This window comes from Bombus pascuorum, chromosome 3 (assembly GCF_905332965.1).
Source record: "Bombus pascuorum chromosome 3, iyBomPasc1.1, whole genome shotgun sequence".
Lineage (NCBI taxonomy): Eukaryota > Metazoa > Arthropoda > Insecta > Hymenoptera > Apidae > Bombus > Bombus pascuorum.
Window position 1 is genome coordinate 571813 of NC_083490.1, and position 19378 is coordinate 591190.

General features: G+C 41.1%; 2 protein-coding genes across 19 annotated transcripts in view; both read left to right on the forward strand.

The window, feature by feature from the left end:
• Positions 1-19378, forward strand: part of LOC132905207 (ras GTPase-activating protein raskol) — a 256732-nt gene that overhangs the window by 233535 nt on the left and 3819 nt on the right. For 17 of the 18 annotated variants that reach the window (XM_060956267.1, XM_060956268.1, XM_060956272.1 and 14 more), the window contains 7 exons: positions 10804-11087; positions 11544-11830; positions 12132-12464; positions 12922-13326; positions 14086-14252; positions 14330-15943; positions 16608-16732. In XM_060956267.1, the coding sequence (XP_060812250.1) occupies positions 10804-11087; positions 11544-11830; positions 12132-12464; positions 12922-13326; positions 14086-14252; positions 14330-15943; positions 16608-16732 (3215 nt within the window). The remainder of the gene's footprint in view (positions 1-10803; positions 11088-11543; positions 11831-12131; positions 12465-12921; positions 13327-14085; positions 14253-14329; positions 15944-16607; positions 16733-19378) is intronic. The other variant, XM_060956262.1, reaches the window with a different exon arrangement.
• Positions 1-19378, forward strand: part of LOC132905228 (uncharacterized protein C1orf131 homolog) — a 144980-nt gene that overhangs the window by 105656 nt on the left and 19946 nt on the right. The gene's annotated exons all lie outside the window — the stretch shown is intronic.

Genomic DNA, 19378 nt, shown 5'->3' on the forward strand with positions numbered 1-19378 from the left:
TCCGTAGTAGACAAGGCCACTCTTTCTCCGCGTCACCTTTGCCCTTCGCTTCAATTTCGTTGCGTAAACCGACACGCTGCCTCGTCGAGATGGTGGATGCAAGCAAAAGCGGACGACGACGCGCGACGTAGTATGGAAAATATCGATCCACGGTGTCGTCTTGGCGCTTGGTCGCAGGTGTTCTCAAATCTCACGCGCTAGATCGCTTTTCTAGGACGCGTGTGAGTAGACGCGGGTCCCAGGTGCGGCGTCGCCTCGCTTCAAGCTAAATTCGCCGCCGACACCGTGCACACGCCATAGAAACGGGGAAACTACTTTCTGCCGCGATATCGCGACATTATTTCCATGATAAGGAAAACTTAAGCGCTCTAAGATTCCTTGCAAAGGAGTATCAAGTATTAAGAATTAGAGATATAACTTATTCTTAACGATTGTCCAATTTATATTAACAAATTAGTAACGTTGAAAGTAGAATTTAAAGATCACGCTGATCTATGTCGTGACTTCATTTACAGTTCGCGACGATAACGTAGCTTGCGCCAGTTCTTATTTCTCTACGTAGGAACATTTTTCTGTGAATAGGATAGACCGGATGAATGCCGATAAACTCAAGTAGGACGCAAGGCGTATTAAGCGAAATCTTTTGATTCGAACAAGTATGTAGGTCAAGTAGTATGTCTGTACTGAAATGTGCGATGAAAAATGTACAGAGTTGTATGAAAGTAATCGATATCAAAGATACACAATGAACTACAAAGTCCTTCGGAATTACGTACACGGTTTTAAAAACACGATATAACATGAACTAAGAAAATAAATATTTGTCATATATAAGTTGCACTCTGTGTACATCTTCCTCTGAAAGCGGAAAATAAATTTGGAAAATACGCATTCCTTCGTATACTGATATCAACCTTAGTCGAGTCTAAGACTTAATTTTAAAAATTAAATCTCGTCGTGTGCTTCCGATTTCCCTGGTCTGTCACGTTGATCGATAAAACAACTCGGTGAAGCTACGCGTTCCTTCCGCAGTTCCTGTCCTCTAATCACGAACGTTACATGATTCATCGTTATCTTTCGATCGTAATAGTTTCTACCATTGGATTTTCAAATATTACTATCTCTATTACCGAGGGAAGAAAGATAACGTAATTCGTAGAAGTTACTACGGTAGTTGCTACCTCTTTTATCGAGTCAAGCGAGAAATTACTTTTTACGCGTTCCTATTATCTACACCGTACGCGGAATTTCTCCGATATTAAACGATATTCTTCGTTTCGACGGTTTTCCTTCTTTCCGGTATCTCTTAATTCAACGCTGTCGCACGGAATGTTTGATAAAATTTGTTCGAGCCGTGCCCTATTTCCATAAACTCGTTCCGCGGAGCTTTATACTTCAAACAAAGGCGTAGCTTCAATTCCACGCAGGATTCCCTGAGATTCTCCTTGGATCGTAAATTGATTCAGGAAACGGGCAAATTTTCCACGCGATCTTCGATAGAATTTCGTTCGAAACGAACCCTATTGAAAATGAGAAAAATATTAATTGCAATCCTTACGCATGTACAATAAAATAAATCTTCGCCATTTCATTCTCCGTAATTTCCTGGCGAAAGCAAGAAGTAGAATATACGAAGTTTCGGTGTTTGCTGTATCGATAGAAATCCGACAAAAGAGAATGCGAAATGAACAATAAAGATACGATCTTCGTATGTAAAGTAGAGAAGAAACGCGATTTGAAAGGCGTAATATATTTTCGATTTAATTACTTAGCGTTTACGACTTATTAACGGGTAGAGAAGTAAGAAAGGTTTTTAATTATAACCTGTAGCGGAGCGGTAATAAAATTAAAGGGAGAAAAAAGAAGAAAAGGAAATATTTTCGTGGCAGTTTTACGAGCGTGCGTAGCACTTTGCGGCATAAACTATCGACGATCTACGCTAAATGATTAAGAAATTATAGTTGACAAAAATATATTATGTTTCAAAGGGAATTATTAAGAAATTATGGCGATTGTATCTTTCACTCGTATAAAATGGTTAAACAATTACGAAAAACGATCTATGTAACGGACAAACGAGTACAACGCGAAGAGAAACAGCTTTATGCATATTGTAAGATAACTATAGACGTAAATCGTGTAAATCGTTGTATATTACCGCGTCAATTAGGCATACCGATTTCGTCTATATTCTATACGAGTATAACGTTGCACGTAGATCGCGAAGGATGGGCCGTAAAGAAATACGAAGATGTGGTTATGGACGATATCGAGAAAAGGATAGGCAAAATGGAAAGTACGTACTTTTATTCTCTACTGGCACCAGTTAATCGACACCCCTCCAAGGGAGCAAAGAAACGAGCGAACTGGTTTTCGAACGGTGCGCCGACGACTTTGCGGATCCATCTGTTTGAACCGCGTCCTCCTATCGCGAATTGTTTACGAAACTCGATCCAACAGCGACGAGTCGGTGACAAAAAGAAGCGTGACCGTTTTCGCGATTTCGCGAAGCGTGCTACCTCGTCGCAAGAAATCGCTCGTCTCCGTGTTGATTGCGACAAGAAATTACTTGGTCTTCGCGAACGATGCTTTCAGCAAAAGGGTTCTGTCGCTTTTTCAAAATGTAATAACGCTCCGAAGGATTAAAGAGGAACGATTTGGCGACTGCGAGCGTGTCGTATTAAACGAAGAAAATAGGTTCTATTCTCGTTTATCGAAGATTCGTCGAAAGGTATTTTCGTATACGATCATTGACGTAATTTTACCAAAGGATCGAATCGTTGGAAAAGAACGGTATATGCGTATTTATGTATCATCGAATTACACGCGATCAATGAAATTTCTGCATCTACGAGGCAGATTCGTCACAGTGCGTCTTGGCTGGCTGTTGTAAAAGATGATCATCGAGATCGGTTTGAGAACCCCTCGAAGACGTTTTTGTCCTTCTTACCGGTGGCTCCCCGGGTGTAGACGAGGGACTGAGAGGCCAAGGGGTGACCCGTTTTGCCTCACCTGAATACAGGGGCAGGGTTTTTGGTCGTAGTGCACAAAGGTGTGCACGAAGGATCCCTTGACTTCGGCTACCCGGATGAGCAACATCTGCGCCAGTCAACGTCGAGATTTTGCCGCGAAATCTTGCCTCTCTTCCGAGGCGGATCTTACGAGATCCGAGTGTATTACATTACGAGAACCAGTCAGAGATAAAATGTTATTATGTTCGTTAATTCGAATCCTCGTTAAATTTTCCACGTATTCCTCGTTTCTTCGACCGTTTGTTCCTTTTTCTTTCACCTGAAACAAGCATGAAAACGATCGTCTACGACGTTCTGCAATCCAAGAGCGGGGAAATTTTAACAAAAGCGAAATGTTCGCGTACATCTCTCGAGCATTGCTGTCGCGTCAAAGCGTGCTCGGTGCGAGTAATTGCGAGCAATAATTTATCGACGGACAGAAGCCGGTAAATAAGAGACTCGTGGCCAAATAAAGGAACATCAAAGGCAGGAGGCAACTGCCTCGAGGGTCGACGGCCGCGCGATCGACGAAAAGCAACGAGCAACCGCTGCTGAAAATATCATCGAGACTACGGAGCCATCGGCGAAACGCAAAACGTCTGTCGAAACGAGACGAACGATCGTCCTCCGTTCGTCCAGGTTGTGACTGACAGATTTTCAGTGATAAGCGAAGGTGTGCGTCTTCGTTGATAGACCGTAAAGCGTAAGCTGTGTCGCGGGTACTGTGTGATTTCGAATCAACGTTCTTTTAAGAATATTTTGCTCGATCAGCTCGGCCGACAAGCGACGGATCGCAAGCGATAGAGAAAATCGAGAAACGAACGAATGCACCGATCGCGAAAGAAGCGGATATCGGTGGTCTTTATCGATGCAAATTGTAACACCAGCTAGTAAAGTATACCTCTAAAATTATTATCCGTAGGTTGTAAACTATAAATTTAAGTTCGTAAACGTTAAACGTTTTAATTTAATTTCAAAATTAAATTAATCTGTTCGCTCGGTAAGCTGCAAACGTGAAAACGCTCTTAGTTGTTGGTAATGAATTTACATAAATTGTTCGACTTCGGCCATCTGTGGTTCTTTTTGACGTATTGCAAAATACAAGGATTGCTGGTAACTCCTTTTAAAATAAACGCGGACTTTGAACCAGCTATACCAGTTTTCATAAAACCAGTTACAAAACTTAAAAATACACTTGTCACCAAGGATTATTGATCAATTGCAAAATACAGAAAGTCTAATAATAACTCGGATCGACGATCGAAAGCTTCGTACACCTCCGGCACAGAATGCCTCGAAAGCTCTTCAAAATCTAAATTAACGTGAAAAACTACATCGTCATAGAGAGTAATTGCTATTGGATCGTAACAATTGTAAAACGACCACCTTTAACTAATTTCAACCACCGTGAAGATTCGAAAAACTCGTTCAAGCGGATAACAGGATTATTACAGAAATACGAAAGCCTGAAATCCCTTTTGAAATCTTGGTTAACGTTCACCGAGTAACGACACGACGATTTACATGGATCGTGAATAATAGTCGCCGTTTGAAATACCGGTGATATCGACCGTTCACGAATCGATCATTTGCGCGATCGTCTTCAAACGTGTTTAAAAATGATTAAACCGGGCGTCTTGAAAATTAATATTAACAAGAACAAAGAATCTTTATAGAAGAAGATAGTGGTGGCAATTGGACGGAAAAGAGAAGAGGTTATCGACTCGGAGGAGCATAAATCGCAGAGAATCGTTTAAAGAGCCTGTCGATTTAAATCCCTCGGGCGTGAGGCAAACGGAGGCCAGGAAGAGAGAGAGAGAGAGTTAGACCTGGCCATGCTTGGAAGCATGGATCCCGTTTTTGGGGGTCGTAGAAATATACCTGAGAGCCAGAGCCAGCTGGAATCCTTGGCTCGAGCTTCCGCGTGTGAATAGAAATCCCTGGAAGTCTATCGTGTCGGATACAAAACTTCGAACCTCGATGACCGATCAAAGGAAACCAGGTACAGAAGAATCGTGAGAGGAACGCCAGTCGTTCGAGAAACAACCAGGCGTTCGAACGTGTCACGACCTACGGTCTTTACGTTCTTTTCTTCTTTCGGTGGGTAAACATTTGGTTAATATCGAGGCAAAAAGTGACAAATGGTTGGGAATTTCCAGACAAATTGCAGACGTTTTAGAGTTTTCAATTCTGGTGAATTGATGAGATGGAAGATGCGTTAGATAACGGAGTACGTTAACAGGCAATCTCTATGAAAATTACTGGTGCAACGAGTTTTACGATCTCTAAGTGATATAGTGTACGAGCGATACATCCGCTCGAGTGAATGGACGAAACGTTTGCTGAAAATTTAATTGAGAAAAGTGTCTGGTGCATGTGCTCTCGTCAAATAACAAATTCGATAAAACTCCTCGATACAGCTGCTCCACGGAAAACAGCTTGCTCGATGCGGCTCAAAGCACTGAACTTCTAATCGCACTGTCAACAATTTGCGATCGATGGAAAGAAAGAGAGGGAGAAGGAGATTCCCATTGGCGAAGAATCGTTACTCGAAGCTCTTCGTCCGTATCGCGACGTGTTTCCCAACCACGAATTCGATGACGCAGTGCACCGATTATACCGCATTCTGACATTGGATGAGCTTATCGTCTTCGCACGTGTACGATAACAACACGCCTCTTTCGTTGCTTCGGCGATTCAACGTTCAGTGACGGGAGAAACTTTTACTGCGACAACGTGCGTTTGAATCTGTGGGAAAGAATAGGTTGAGAAGAATCGGCGATCGTTGATGACGCTGAAGAGATAAAGCGAATAGCAAGTTGAACAGGAACGGAAAATCGATGATTGCCATACGGCAAGGGAAAAGGAGGAAAGTTTGATGTGAAGATGAACAGCAAATCGGATAGGAAAGGAAGGGAACGATCAGAAGTAGTAGTTATTGAAAAATTGTGATAAACTGTTAAACGAGTGAGGCGTTGATAAATTCCTAACGATATCAAGAACAATTCGCTGCGACGAAAACCAATTAATCGGGTGCTAGGATAAAGATAAAACTGTAAGAAGCAAGCGTGATCGATCGTCGTATAGATCGCAAGGAATCACGAGTACCTAACTGTATAGAAAATGTGTAAGAAACATAACGGCGTTACCGTACTATGTGTTAACGACGAACAAAGACAAGACGAAAAATAACGTTAAAGCGCGGCAAGAGTCGGTGAAATCAACGTGTATCGTTACCGACAAACACCCAGTCACGGTGAAAATAGTCTGCGAACGAAAGAACAGCGTCTCAATGTCCTGTAACATTAGCGAGGGAGAAATCGTTCTTTCGTCGAATGACTCGCATTACTAATAACTGCAAAGTACCAACGAAGCCGTTCGAACGTATCGATCACAGAATTTTGACAAAATTCCTCGTTGCCGTCCGATATAGTATTATCCGAATATGATATGTTAACTCGATTACAATAGCCATGTTTACATGCATCGGCGCGGTGTGTCAGGAAGCAAGTAACGAGTGTAGTTGAACGTGTTGTATCACGGTCTTGTTGCGAACCACACTCTATTAACGCGAATTAACGCGACCTGTCAGGGTTAATCGTCCGGGAAAAGTTGTTTTCTATGAAAAGAATTTCCCAAGGAATTAAAAAGAGAAACTTGACGCTTAGAGAAACTGTGGAAAAATGTGGCATTAGGAAAAACGTGGTTCGTTGAACTCGAAAGGAGACTGGAAAAAATACGTCTCGATTTTGAATCCCCCAAGAGGAACAAATCAAAGAGGGCATAGCGACGGGGTGGAATTCTTTTCCTGTGCTTGAATTCGTGAATCGGAAACATCTGCTGTTATTTCTCACGCGATACCGTTCGCATGACCAGAAGAAAAATGTGCGTGAAACCAGTGGAGGAGAATCGGGAGGACAAAGTTGTCAACATGATCATCAATTACTTCACTTCCAGGGTAAATATGCGTAGCAGGCCGAACGATCGCTTTATATAAACGACGAAAGCGGTTTTGGTATGTCTGTCTTGCGTTCGTAGAAAAGTCTGAGAATCTGGTCTTTTCCTTTTTTCTTTTTCTTCGTTTAAACATGTAATCCAGACTTCATATCCATCCGTTATGTTTTTCCATGTTTCCGAATGAGACGCGTTTAAACGAACACGCGTTAATGCCTAAATTCAGATTATACGGGAAATTTAGTAAATAAATGCGTTAAAACTTAGTAGTATTAATTAACTTAGTAGTATTAGTAGTATTAATGCGTGTATTTAAAACGAATACTATTCGAGCAAGCCTGTTTCGCAATACATTCTCGAACAAAGTATTTCTTTCACGTTCGTCGGTTATCATTTTCCAGCAAAACTTTTGGCAAATTTACCGACTACCGATCCGATGCATCCGGAAAAACTCGCGTAGCTGTGCACGCTTCCCGAAACGTGCGAAACATTTGGAATCCTTCCGAGTTCCGCTGGCATCCGGCCAGCTTGTCTTTATCCGATGACCCGAAAGAAGCGCGTTTGAACCGCGCTCAAAAGTCGAGGAAAGTGGAACAGAGGATTTAACGTTTCGAGGAGTTTCAGCGATCTCGTTGAAAAATCTGTAACGAACGAAAACCACGCGAAAATACCTTTGTTTCGTAGATGGATTTCTAGCTTCTGGAAAAGTTAGCCTTTCGTTTCGGGAAATTAAATCCACGTCGAAGGAACTGTAACAAAATAATTAACGTTCGTACCGTTAAATAAAAATTTAACACGTCGTCTTAAAATTCATTCAGATTTACGATACGCGAATAATTGCAAATTAATTCTTATTCCCAATATTTTTTTATATGCGTTGATCTTTTGAAATGTCTAAAGATCTGATATGAAAAATTAACTATAATAAAATACGTCTTTCTCTCTAATTCAACTTTCTATCAAGGTACGTTATCCGTTTACGTAATACATAAACTTTTCTTCTTATTTCTGCTAGGACATTAACGTTAGTCTTCGATCATTTCGTTTCTCGATATAACACCGTAGCTTTCAATTTACTCGACGATAACCAAACGATATACATGTTTCATTAAATGCCAGAGTAACAATTCCTCTGTCATAAGTTAGAAGCGATTTTTAGACCCGAGGATCGGTTCGTACACATCGTTGATCCGGATGTACGGGCCAAAGACTGCCAGTATCAAACTCGGTGTGGGATACCTTTCACTCGAGCAATGTCACGAAAGATTCTCGATATCGCCGGAGAAGTCAGTCGATTTTCACTCGTGGCGCGGACAACTTTTGCTGTCGGAACGATTCTTCGTTCGTTTACAGTGCATAGCGAGTCGTAAACATCTTGTTCGCGAATGGAACTATGATCGTGATTAAATAAACGTAAGCTGTCGTTCTAACGTTGTAACAAGTTAACGTTCTAGAAATGTTACACACCTCGCCATGGAAGATAATCGTGGAAGATAGAAACGGTTAAATTTATTGGTGCAACGAAAGTGGATCGATCGGATAAATTCGGGATTTTTGCTTACAAACACGTGAAACACGTGAAATTGTTAACGTGACATAGTCGTTTTGTATGAACGTTCCTTTCGTGGAAAATATCGATGAATTTCGTACTATGAGAGCCTAATTTTGTTTAATTACGTCGTAGTTTGACGAATATAACATCCGGTTTCCGGTACAATTCATCGATAATAATAGAACTGTGAGTCAATTTTCCGAATAAACGAATTTACAACGAAATTAAGCAATAACAGGCTGAGAGTATCACCATATTTGTAAGACGGCTATTTCGATGCAAATTTTTCTCTCCGTTCCTCCTCTTGCCGAGTCGTGTAAATTTTCTTTCTTTCGTAGATTTTGTTTCACATTAGCACGAAAGAACTTTGAAATCGATTTGCACCGACTCGCACCTAACGTGACCGACTTTGACCAACTCTTATTTCTTCAAACGCTCTAGAAGCATTTAATATTTCGATTCGAAAGGAGAAATCGTCGATTTGTCCGGTCAAAGTATTCTCAAACAACGATGATATAAAGCATTGAAAAGTCTGCGAGTTTATAAATATTAAAAGCCAGACAAGTATCAAAATAGAATAACAGAGTAGTTGACAATTTATAATAATTAAAATATTTATGACGTTCCGACAAATATATTATAACGTTTGTAAGTGTATTAATGTCAACTCATTTATGACTTGATTGATAGTCAAATTTAAAACTGAATATCGAATATCATTGAAATAAAAGTGTGTATATATACATATATAAATATATATATGCACTATGGTTTCCCGGCATTCCCAAACTCTAATACGTCGTCGTAGACTAAAAAAAAAAAAAGTTTTGAACAGCTGTGTGCCACATTTATCCGAGGCCTCTAATTATTCTTTGTTTGCCTTGCGTTAACTTCAAAGAGTGGCGGAACATTTCTCAGGAGGGCAAAGAATATTTTCCATGGTCGTTAACACATGGCGCATGTCTGCGATAAAATACATACAGTTTCACTTAGTGTGCTTAGTACGTTGACGCCGAGAAGTCAATTCGAACGAAAACGAGATAAAATTTTCGATTGATCGCGTTTTATCTTTTAAATGTATATGTAAGTGTCGATGAAACTGCCGCAGAATCAAATTTTTTAAATTCGAAGCAAATTAACATGGAAATATGAAAATTCCGTTAATGAAAATTGAAAAAAATGTAGATCGTGTTTATTTAATGCGAAAATTCGTACTGTACGATGTTAGAAGCATATTGATCGAAAGTATGTCGTATTGAACGTATCGTACAATTTACTAATAATATTATGTATACTTGTGTTAATATAGCATACTCTCGTTTAATAATTTCACTTAGTAATTAATATTCTCATTTGTCCTCGTCGATCTGAAATTCCAAATTTCATATTACCTGTATTATTTATCTATATTTACGTTGCATATTTAAAATCTTAAAAATGATTCTTCGTTTTGACGGTGAGAAAAGATGCTTCCGTGTTGAATGGTAGTTTCCTTTTGTAGTTGATGTTTTATAGGTTGAAAACGTGTAGCAACTTTCAACTTGTAGATATCCTACATGCGACTTTTGCAGATTATCAGAATACTCTTGTTTAAACTTTCGAAGAAGACGCGTTTAAGCGGTGAGGAGAAGATAGAAACTGATATGTTATATCATACATCGGAATTAGAGTCACGTTACACATGGCGTTGCAACACCACCGATTGATTCGTCTTCGTGTAATTAATTTAATGCGCGGAATGTTTGCGCGGCGCGATCGACAGGAAAGTTGTTTGAAAGGGATCGCGCAACGTGGATCGATCGTTGATCACGATTTAACGACGAACTATGCGAAATTGATTCGATACGACGATTCCAAGAAGCTGAGTTATTAAAGTAAAACGGTAACGGCGTGGCGAAGAGACTTTATAGAGTTCAAACGCGAACGATACGTACAGATATCGTATTCTAGTCACAGGAAATGTGAAATTTGAAAAGCAGATGACTCAAAAATGTTGCGTAACCGTAGCAAGCGAATTCATTTGTACTGGAAAAGGAATTAAAAGCGTTAGAAGATAAAAGATAAATATAAAAGACATTCGTACGAACGTGTTTAGCACCGAATTAATCGTAATTTAGATACGTTCGTATCTCTCGGTTCCCTATTTATCGTGTATTATCGTTTATTAACTTGGTATATCAGAGCGGAGTTTACACGATGGAATCGATGGCCCCCGTATTGCTCGACCACTTGCATTTACCCGTGAGCGACACGCGTTCACCTCCCTCTCTGTTTGTCTGTTCGCAGAACTTCTTCTCCAAGAGGTCGTTCCGCTCGAATCCGCTGAAGAGGACGAAAAGCGTGACAAAGCTCGAGCGACAGAAGCAACGCGGTGCCGGACTTCGGGGTTGCCGTTCACACGAGTCCCTGCTCTGCGGACAGGCGGTGACCTCGATGGACCTCGCGGCCGTGACACCGCTGCATCCAAGCCTGCTTGGCAGACCTCACTGCTTCCAGGTCACACCCAGCACCGGTGGGCCGAAATATTTCAGTTGCAGGACCGCTCACGAACGGGACCAGTGGTTACACAGGTTGGTACCGTTTCTCCGCCGCTTCTTCTTTTTCTTCTTCTTTCCACGCTGCTTCCTCCCCAACCTTCTCCTTCTCTTTTATCTTCTTTCCTCACCCGGGGGAGGAGAAACTGTTACGCCACGCTGATCAATCCAAACCAGCTTCGACCGTCAAACGATCACTCGTTACACAAACGACACGTTGCCATTTTTTATGATCGACCTAGTCACGATAGGTTTCGTCCAAGTAATCATCGCATACCGTTGAAAAACACGTTCGAGGTGTATCTCGTAAATTAAAATTTTGTGCGAAAAATTGTATTTTTTCGTATCGTCCATTTTTTAAACTTAAACGCGTATTTAAGATATTAGGTTGTAAATATTTGTGTTGAGAATTACCCTTGTTGGATATCTTCAATTTCAACAGGCAGAGATAATTAGCACGATTAATCATCGTACGTTGAATGTTGAACACAGCTTGAGGAAATCCGTTCAACCTGACGCGGAGCAGACACGACGAACGGATAATTCCTTGCAGATCTGGTTGCTCGAGGCGAAAGGCGTGCCAGCGAAGAAACGATACTTCTGCGAGGTCTGCCTGGACAGTACTTTGTACGCGAGAACCACCGCAAAACTGAAGGCCGACCTTTGCTTCTGGGGCGAACACTTTGATTTCCATCATTTGCCTTCCGTCAATACCATACAAGTGAACCTCTACAGAGAAGCTGACAGAAAGAAGAAAAGGGACAAGAACGTTTTGATCGGTAAATTTGGATAAATGTAAAATTATGTTACTTGACGAACTTAACAATTGGCACAAATCGAGAAACAAATTAAGTTTGCTAACGGTTTTCTTTTTAACGGCTTGTGTAATTTAAAGAAAATTTGTCAAATCCGATAATTGCAATTCCTCAAAATTTATTATAAATGAAAATTTAATGAATTTTTACATATATTTTTGTTATTTCTCTCTCTCTCTCTCTCTCTCTCCGATAAACCAAATCCATCTTCTATAAAATGAAACGTACTCTGAATATTCGTGAAAATGCTTGAATTTTTGCCCAGGTTCTGTGAGTATACCGGTGCACAACGTCACGTCTCGTTATCTAACAGAGAAATGGTACACCGTCGTTGGTGATAAAGGCCCTTTGAAGGAGCCTCCAGCTTTGAGGGTGAAATGTCGTTTCCAATCTGTGGACATACTGCCGGTTCAAATATACCAAGAGTTCCTGGAGTATTTGAAGACAGATTATGCGTCCTTGTGCGAGAAATTGGAGCCAGTGATCGGTGTCAAAGCGAAAGAGGACATCGCCACGGCTTTAGTAGCCGTCATGCAGCGCGAAAAGAAAGCGCCTCAATTTCTCGCCGACTTGGTGATGATGGATATACACAGAATAGGTGAGTCATGCTGATCTTCGGTGCGGCTGAGAAGCAAGAATTTATTGATTGTTTTGTAGAATTGAAATATACAATGAAAATTCACTTGTTCGCTTCTTTATCACGTTGTAGTTATATCGTAGTGTATACATATATATACTTACGTATGTATGTATGTATGTATAGTAAATCAATATTTTGATTGATAAGTATAAAAGATTTCCGATTCGATGCTTAACTTACAAGGATCTTCCGAACCTCGAAAAAGAAGAAAAAGCACCTGTAAAAAGAAAAGTATCTTCGGACAACCATTCGGGATATTAAAAACCATTTGGCAGAATCTTCTCTTTAAGATCTTTTCTTTTCTGCAAAATATGACGCACCCCTGGCAAGATTGATCTCGCCTACGGAGTTAAAAAAGTCAAAGTTGCTGTAGTAAATATTCGTGCGTTTATTAACGGAAAATATCGAATTTCAGACGACGAGAGGCTCACGTTTCGAGGAAATTCTTTAGCCACGAAGGCGATGGAGGCCTACCTGAAGTTGACGGGTGACAGGTATCTCCAGGAGACCTTGGGGGCTGTTGTAAGAGGAGCGGTGGAGGGTGGCGACTGCGAGGTGGATCCACTGAAGGTCGCCTCGGTGGCGGCCCTTCACAAGCAGCAGCAGAATCTACGGAACGCCGTGGAGCTCGCCTGGAGTAGGATATTGGCTAGCCACGCTCACTTTCCTCTCGAATTACGCGAGTGCTTCCGTATATTCCGCGAACGCTTGGCTGACATGGGCCGTGAGGACATCGCCGACAATCTGATCTCTGCGTCCATATTCCTCAGATTCCTCTGCCCGGCCATTCTCAGCCCGTCCCTCTTCAACATTACTCACGGTAAGTCGAAAGTTCAAAATATTGCGTTATCTTGCTCGGTCTATGTATCTCGTCCGTTATTAGCGATTGAAACTTAAATCTGTGAGATTACGAGGTTGTTCCACGATCGTTTCAACTAGTATCGGAGAGCAATTTGTTTCAAGTTGATGAAATCGAGTCGGTGGTAGTGTATAAAAGCGGAATTAAGTAGAACGCGGTATATGTGGTTGACTCTCGCTAGTAGACTACGACGTTGTATATAACACCGCGACGATAACACCGTGCCGATATATTTGATTTATCAACAATGCATATCTCATCCCTATACTAGGAAGTTGCACTGTGTAAACCGCGTTATTAGCGACACTGCCTTTGAGTAAACTCGCTCTGTATTTAGTCCAGAGTCTGGAACGTCGATTGCAAGCGGGGACAAGGACCGATTTTGAGAATGCACGTAAAAAGTGGTACGCGTATGCGAATCCTTTAAAAGTGTGCCTGATTGAGAATGAGCGCGTCGTCAGAGAGTAGCCAGAGAATCGTCGGTTGAATTAAAAGTTTCAAGCACTTTCCTCTTCTCCATAATTTATTCTTCTTTTACTTTCCGAAAAGATCGATATAAAGATTAGAATGTAAAACAAGTATAACAGTTTCGTCGTCTCTGGTGGTAAATTTAAAAGTCGAACTGTATCAAGTATCCGTAGCAAGGATATTTTTAAATAATTTTAAATAAAATGTTTAAAGACGTTAAAACAGAAGTAAAGTGTTTTTTTTTTTTTTTAGAATACCCAAATGAAAAAGCAGCGAGGAATCTCACTCTCGTGGCGAAAACGCTTCAAACTCTGGCAAACTTCACGAGATTCCAAGGAAAGGAAAACTTTATGGAATTCATGAACGATCTCCTGGAGCGAGAAGCTCCATCCATGAAGAACTTTCTTCAGCTAATCAGTGTACGCGATAATTCTTTATTCTTTATCACGAAATGACGAAACTCGAGACTTATCGAGGTTAAAATTGTTTTTTACAGAGCCCTTTGCCAAAGGATGCTCCGGCCAATAACTCGTTGGAATTCGACGGTTATATCGACTTGGGCAAGCAACTGTCTCTCCTGCATGCGCTTTTACGCGAAAGTTTGGTCACGATATCTTCGTTTTCCTCGTCACTGCCACCATCGAGACTACCAGAGATCCTCGAGAGGATCTCTATAGCTTTAGATCAGTCGGGTCCAAATCCAATGCCCGTTTCTCACCGCTATCCAAATTTACAAAACAACATCTTCCGCTATAACGATCCCACGATAGCAAACAGCAATACCAACTTGTCTGTATCAGCAACGTCGACATTGAGCAATCACAGTACGCTAAATGGAACGATCAGAGATAGCAACGAGGTGTTGCAATCGAACACGCTAAGTCACAACAGTTCTCGCAGCCCTAACGTAACCAGAGCAGCAACTCTGCCGCGTAACGCGTACATGCCGACCAATGGAAAGCTGCAACTACAAATTACTACGGACGATTATCCGCTGGAGTCGCCAGCTTTTGTGTCACGTTCGCCCACGCCCATAGTAAGACAACACAGACCGTTAGGGTCGAGTAGGGCGGGCGCGGGATACAGACTGACCGCTAGTGCGAGTCTGGCGAACGTGAATCATTGCCAGACACATCCCGCTAGTCCTACGAGATCAGAGAGTCACAGCAATTTGAAGGATTCCAACTACAACATCACTACGTCGCAGATCAACCAATCGAATAACTGCACGATTATGTCCCAGCAACAACAGCAGCAGAACCACAGACACAACATAGCGCGATTGCAAAACCTAGACATTCATGACAGGGAAGATAATTATAATCATAATAATTACAACGTCTCGAGATCAACCAGTAGGAACCACTGTAACAAGGAGGATAACGCGAACCAGATGCAACACCAAAATTATAATAACGTGTCGAAGACTACGGTGAACGCAAACGTCGTAGTGAATCCTTCGTCGAATCTCACTCTATCGATCAACCATCAACCAAACAACAATTACACCAACAGCAAGAGCAACACGACTGCCAATGGTAATTTGGACGAGCTGTCCGATCTATTGAGGTACGCCGACGACGAAGTGTCGGAATCAAAATCACAAAAGGGTTCGCAAATATCGATCTCTCAGTTGAGCAACGTTGCTTCATCCGGTTACCAAAGCTTCGCTGCTTACAGTCAGAGCTCCAGTCCCGTGGATCTCAGCAGCAACAATGCAAACGCACATATACTCAATGCAGCCCCGCTGGCTTTCGCCAATCCTGTTTACCACATGGAATCGAATCACGGAAGAAACGGCAGGAGAGGCAGCAGTAGTTCCGAGGAAAGGGATGGAAACGGAGGAGTGGAGGGTGTGAGAGGCGTTGATCTCAGCCCGTCGCCACCGCCACAGAATAACGTGAGGAATCTGCAAAGAAATAATCAGAACCAGTGGAGACAGGCCAACCAGACGCACAGAAATAACTCGGAGCAAAACCAGGGTGTCTGTTGCACGAAGTTAAGAAGGAGACTATCGCTAGATTCTACGCGAGACCTCTCTGATACCAGCGAAGAGGAGAGCTGTACAACGAGGAGGAGCAAATCTCGCAGTCATCGAAGCATCGATCAGGTAATGGATTTATTGCTACTACGATCACAACCAGTACCTACTTGGTTTTTCCGATGGCGAATAAAATTACAGAGAATTGGTTGAAATATGCTATTAATTTCTTTGCCTTTTCGAAAATTTAACAGAAATTTAGATTTTAGATACTTGTTAGAGACTCGTTAAAATCGTTCGAGCTCTACTCTGTGTTCGCTGTTCGTTACGTACACCATATTTTATTTTCGTTACTTACGATACGATAAACAATTAATCTGACTTTATTTGCAACGACAGGAGTAATCGTTTTATAATAAATTTAAAAAAAATTAAAAAAATTCAATTTATCCGTCATCCGCAAAACCGAACGAAAAAATAAAATCTCTTGGACTTTCAGCAGTGATCGAGGCAAAGGAACCGTAATAGTTCGATTTCCATAGAACTTGGTCTTACGAGATCAAAGAGGAACTTAATAATTCTCTCTTAATCTATCGTAACTCGTCCGTGTGTGTGTATATATATATATATACTGGTAGTAACGTATACCTTGTGAATAACAAGTTCCTCTTTTACCGTGCGAAAGATCGTCACTTTTTGTCTCTGTCTTTTTCTCTCTGACCTGTCGCCTAACGGAACGCCTTTGTAACGTGTATGTCTTGTAACTAACAACGCCACGTCTCTTCGTTTCCAGTACGAAGTGGAAATCGAGAGGTTGCAGAATAGCGTAGATCGACTGAGGGCCCGGTTAGGCACAACCGAGGATACCGATATAGACAGCGTTGCACCGGATACCAAGATGAAGAGCATCATTTCCAGGTACTTAATCCTCATTAACGCTGCCACTAACCACCGATTGATTATTTGCCTGAGTGTAATCACCCCATCACCGTGACGACTACCACGTTTCTCTTACGTTTCACCCTTCGAACCCTTCCGTCTCATCATCAGTCACACGTCGACTCTCTCTTTTCTTCCCTCCTTTCCTTCATTCTTCTTCGTCGCGATTTTTCTCGTTCGACGTCTTCTCTACGAAGATCGAAAGATATCCGCGAAGAGACTATCGATCCTTTGTTCGATGCTTTCTTCGCGACATCGTTTTTGGATACACGATTCTCGGCGAGATCCAACAAGAATCGCGAAACGCGATCTTCGAAGTGGCAGGCAGAGTTGAGTGAAACGTGGCTTAAAAAATTTAGAAAAGAAATTCATAAATGCGAATATTCGTGCGTATTTGTAATACGTCGTATTTAATTCGATATCTGATTACACAATTTCGTGAAATATCGGTATTGAAATATATACAAAGATATTCATTTATGAATTCTTCATTTCTAGAATTAGAATTCCTTAATTAGACGCGTTACCAGTTACTGTTCTTTCGACAACTTTGTTCTATGTTCTAATGTTCCTGTGTTCTTTCTCTATGTATACTATCGATTTCGTTACACGTTTACTACTCTTTGAGTTTTTTATGTGTCCTTTTCTTATTTTTTGTCCCATTTATTTCTGTTTCATTGGTCGTTTAACTTTTATTCCTTGTTCGCAAAGTTTTGTACAATTACGATATCTTCGGAATTAACGGAAGATGACGCAAAATATATAATAATGCGATAAACAAAATAATTTGCGGTGGAACGATACGATGTTTGGTCTCGATCGCAGTGAGTAATTGACTGTCGATTCGATCGTTATTTCGACATTTTCTCTTACTTTTACCTTGTTGAAACACACCTTGGACTCGTGCAATGCAAGATTCAAAGTACGTATGTACATATTTTGAAAAATATATTTTCCATTTTCTCAAGAAAAAAGATTCCTGCGTGTATATTGGTAAAATAAAGATAAAGACGTAAACGTAAATTCACGATATTTCATCGCAAGACGCAAAGTTTATTCAGCTCCGTCTGCCAACGATTTCAAACCGGCCAAAAGAAACTGTTGCTTACAGTTAGATAAAATTATGTAAATATACGTATAAAGTAGAAAGCCGAGCGAAACGAAGAGTAAGAACGAAGAAACACGTATTACCTTTTTGCGTAAAAAGTATCGAATAGTAGAAAGAAAGAAAATATTAAAAGAAGGAAACTGTCATCGAGTCGCGTAACTCGAACTCTGTTACTGTTTCTCGAAATAATCTATGTTTAATTGATTGTGTGTTCCTGTGCATTCTATTCCGCTGCATTTGGTATACTCTGGCTTGATCTGGACCTTGGTGTAAGAGTCAATTATATTTCTAAGCTTCTTACATTGTTACATCACATGTTTTTAGCGTTTTTATACTCATATATATATATCTTGTCCTCTATCTTGGTTTTATTCGACAAAGATACGTGCCAGACTGTTTTCTCTCTGTGCGAATACTGAAAAGCAATTCGATACGAAAATTCTAAGTTTGTTCACCTGATTTTTGTATATATATATATAACTATACTCGAAATCACTGTTCGACGAACCAGCATTCTCACCCTGCGTGTTTTATACTTACATCACCGTCCAAAAAACATTCTCTCGGTCAGCCACATGTCGATACTTGATAAAGTTTCTCAATATCCGATACCGACAGCCTCGCACACGCCTCCGATCACCCGTTCGTTCTGTTGCACGCGTGCACGGTTCACTTTTGCAACCACTATGATTTTTGTGTGTCGGCTCTGCGTAGCGTGTTGCAACGTGCGCGGGAAACGTTCGCAATAGTTGTTCGCGTCGTGTTCGGTCGTAAAATTTATCGCGAGCTTTTCTTCGCGTCACGTTGTCCTGAACGTTTCCTCTCACATTATCGTACTTACACACACACACACACGAATTTGACTGTGGCCAATCGCAGAAGCAGACTCCTCGCTTCTTTGATCGAAAAAAGCTCTCTTAACCCATTGCATTATCGATCGTTCTGTTTTTTGGTTGTTCGAGCGTATGATACTTTGCACCAAATATTTTACACTGCTGCTTCCTTTGACTTTCGTTTCCAAACTATTTGTTGGTGTTTTCTTTTCATTCGATATATGCATCGTGGTACGCTTGGATCCTTTCAAGCCTCGCCGTGAAATCTCTCTTAAATCCGATGATTCTCGTTACACGTCTTACTCGTGTTACTTGCATCGATTAAAATATCAAAATTTCCGGCTAAAGATTCCATCGAATAAAAGTAGCAAACGCGAATGCATCGAGAGAGTTCTCGGGTGAGGCTGAATTCCGTGCGTGGTCAGAACCATCGAAGCAACCTCTATTCGTCTAAGAAAGATCTTCTTAACGAGAGCTTTCGTCTGTACGAGACAAACGTTCGATTTTCCAAATGAAATGTTCGATCTTCGCTCGTCTAAAACGAGGGAAGAAAAGCGATCGAGATATAAGATAGAGATTGCACCATGGTGGAACACGCGATGTGGATCGCCCGAGTCTAAATATCCACGAAACACGTTGACGTAAGCAGAACCGGCTAAAATGATCACCGATTCCATTATTCTA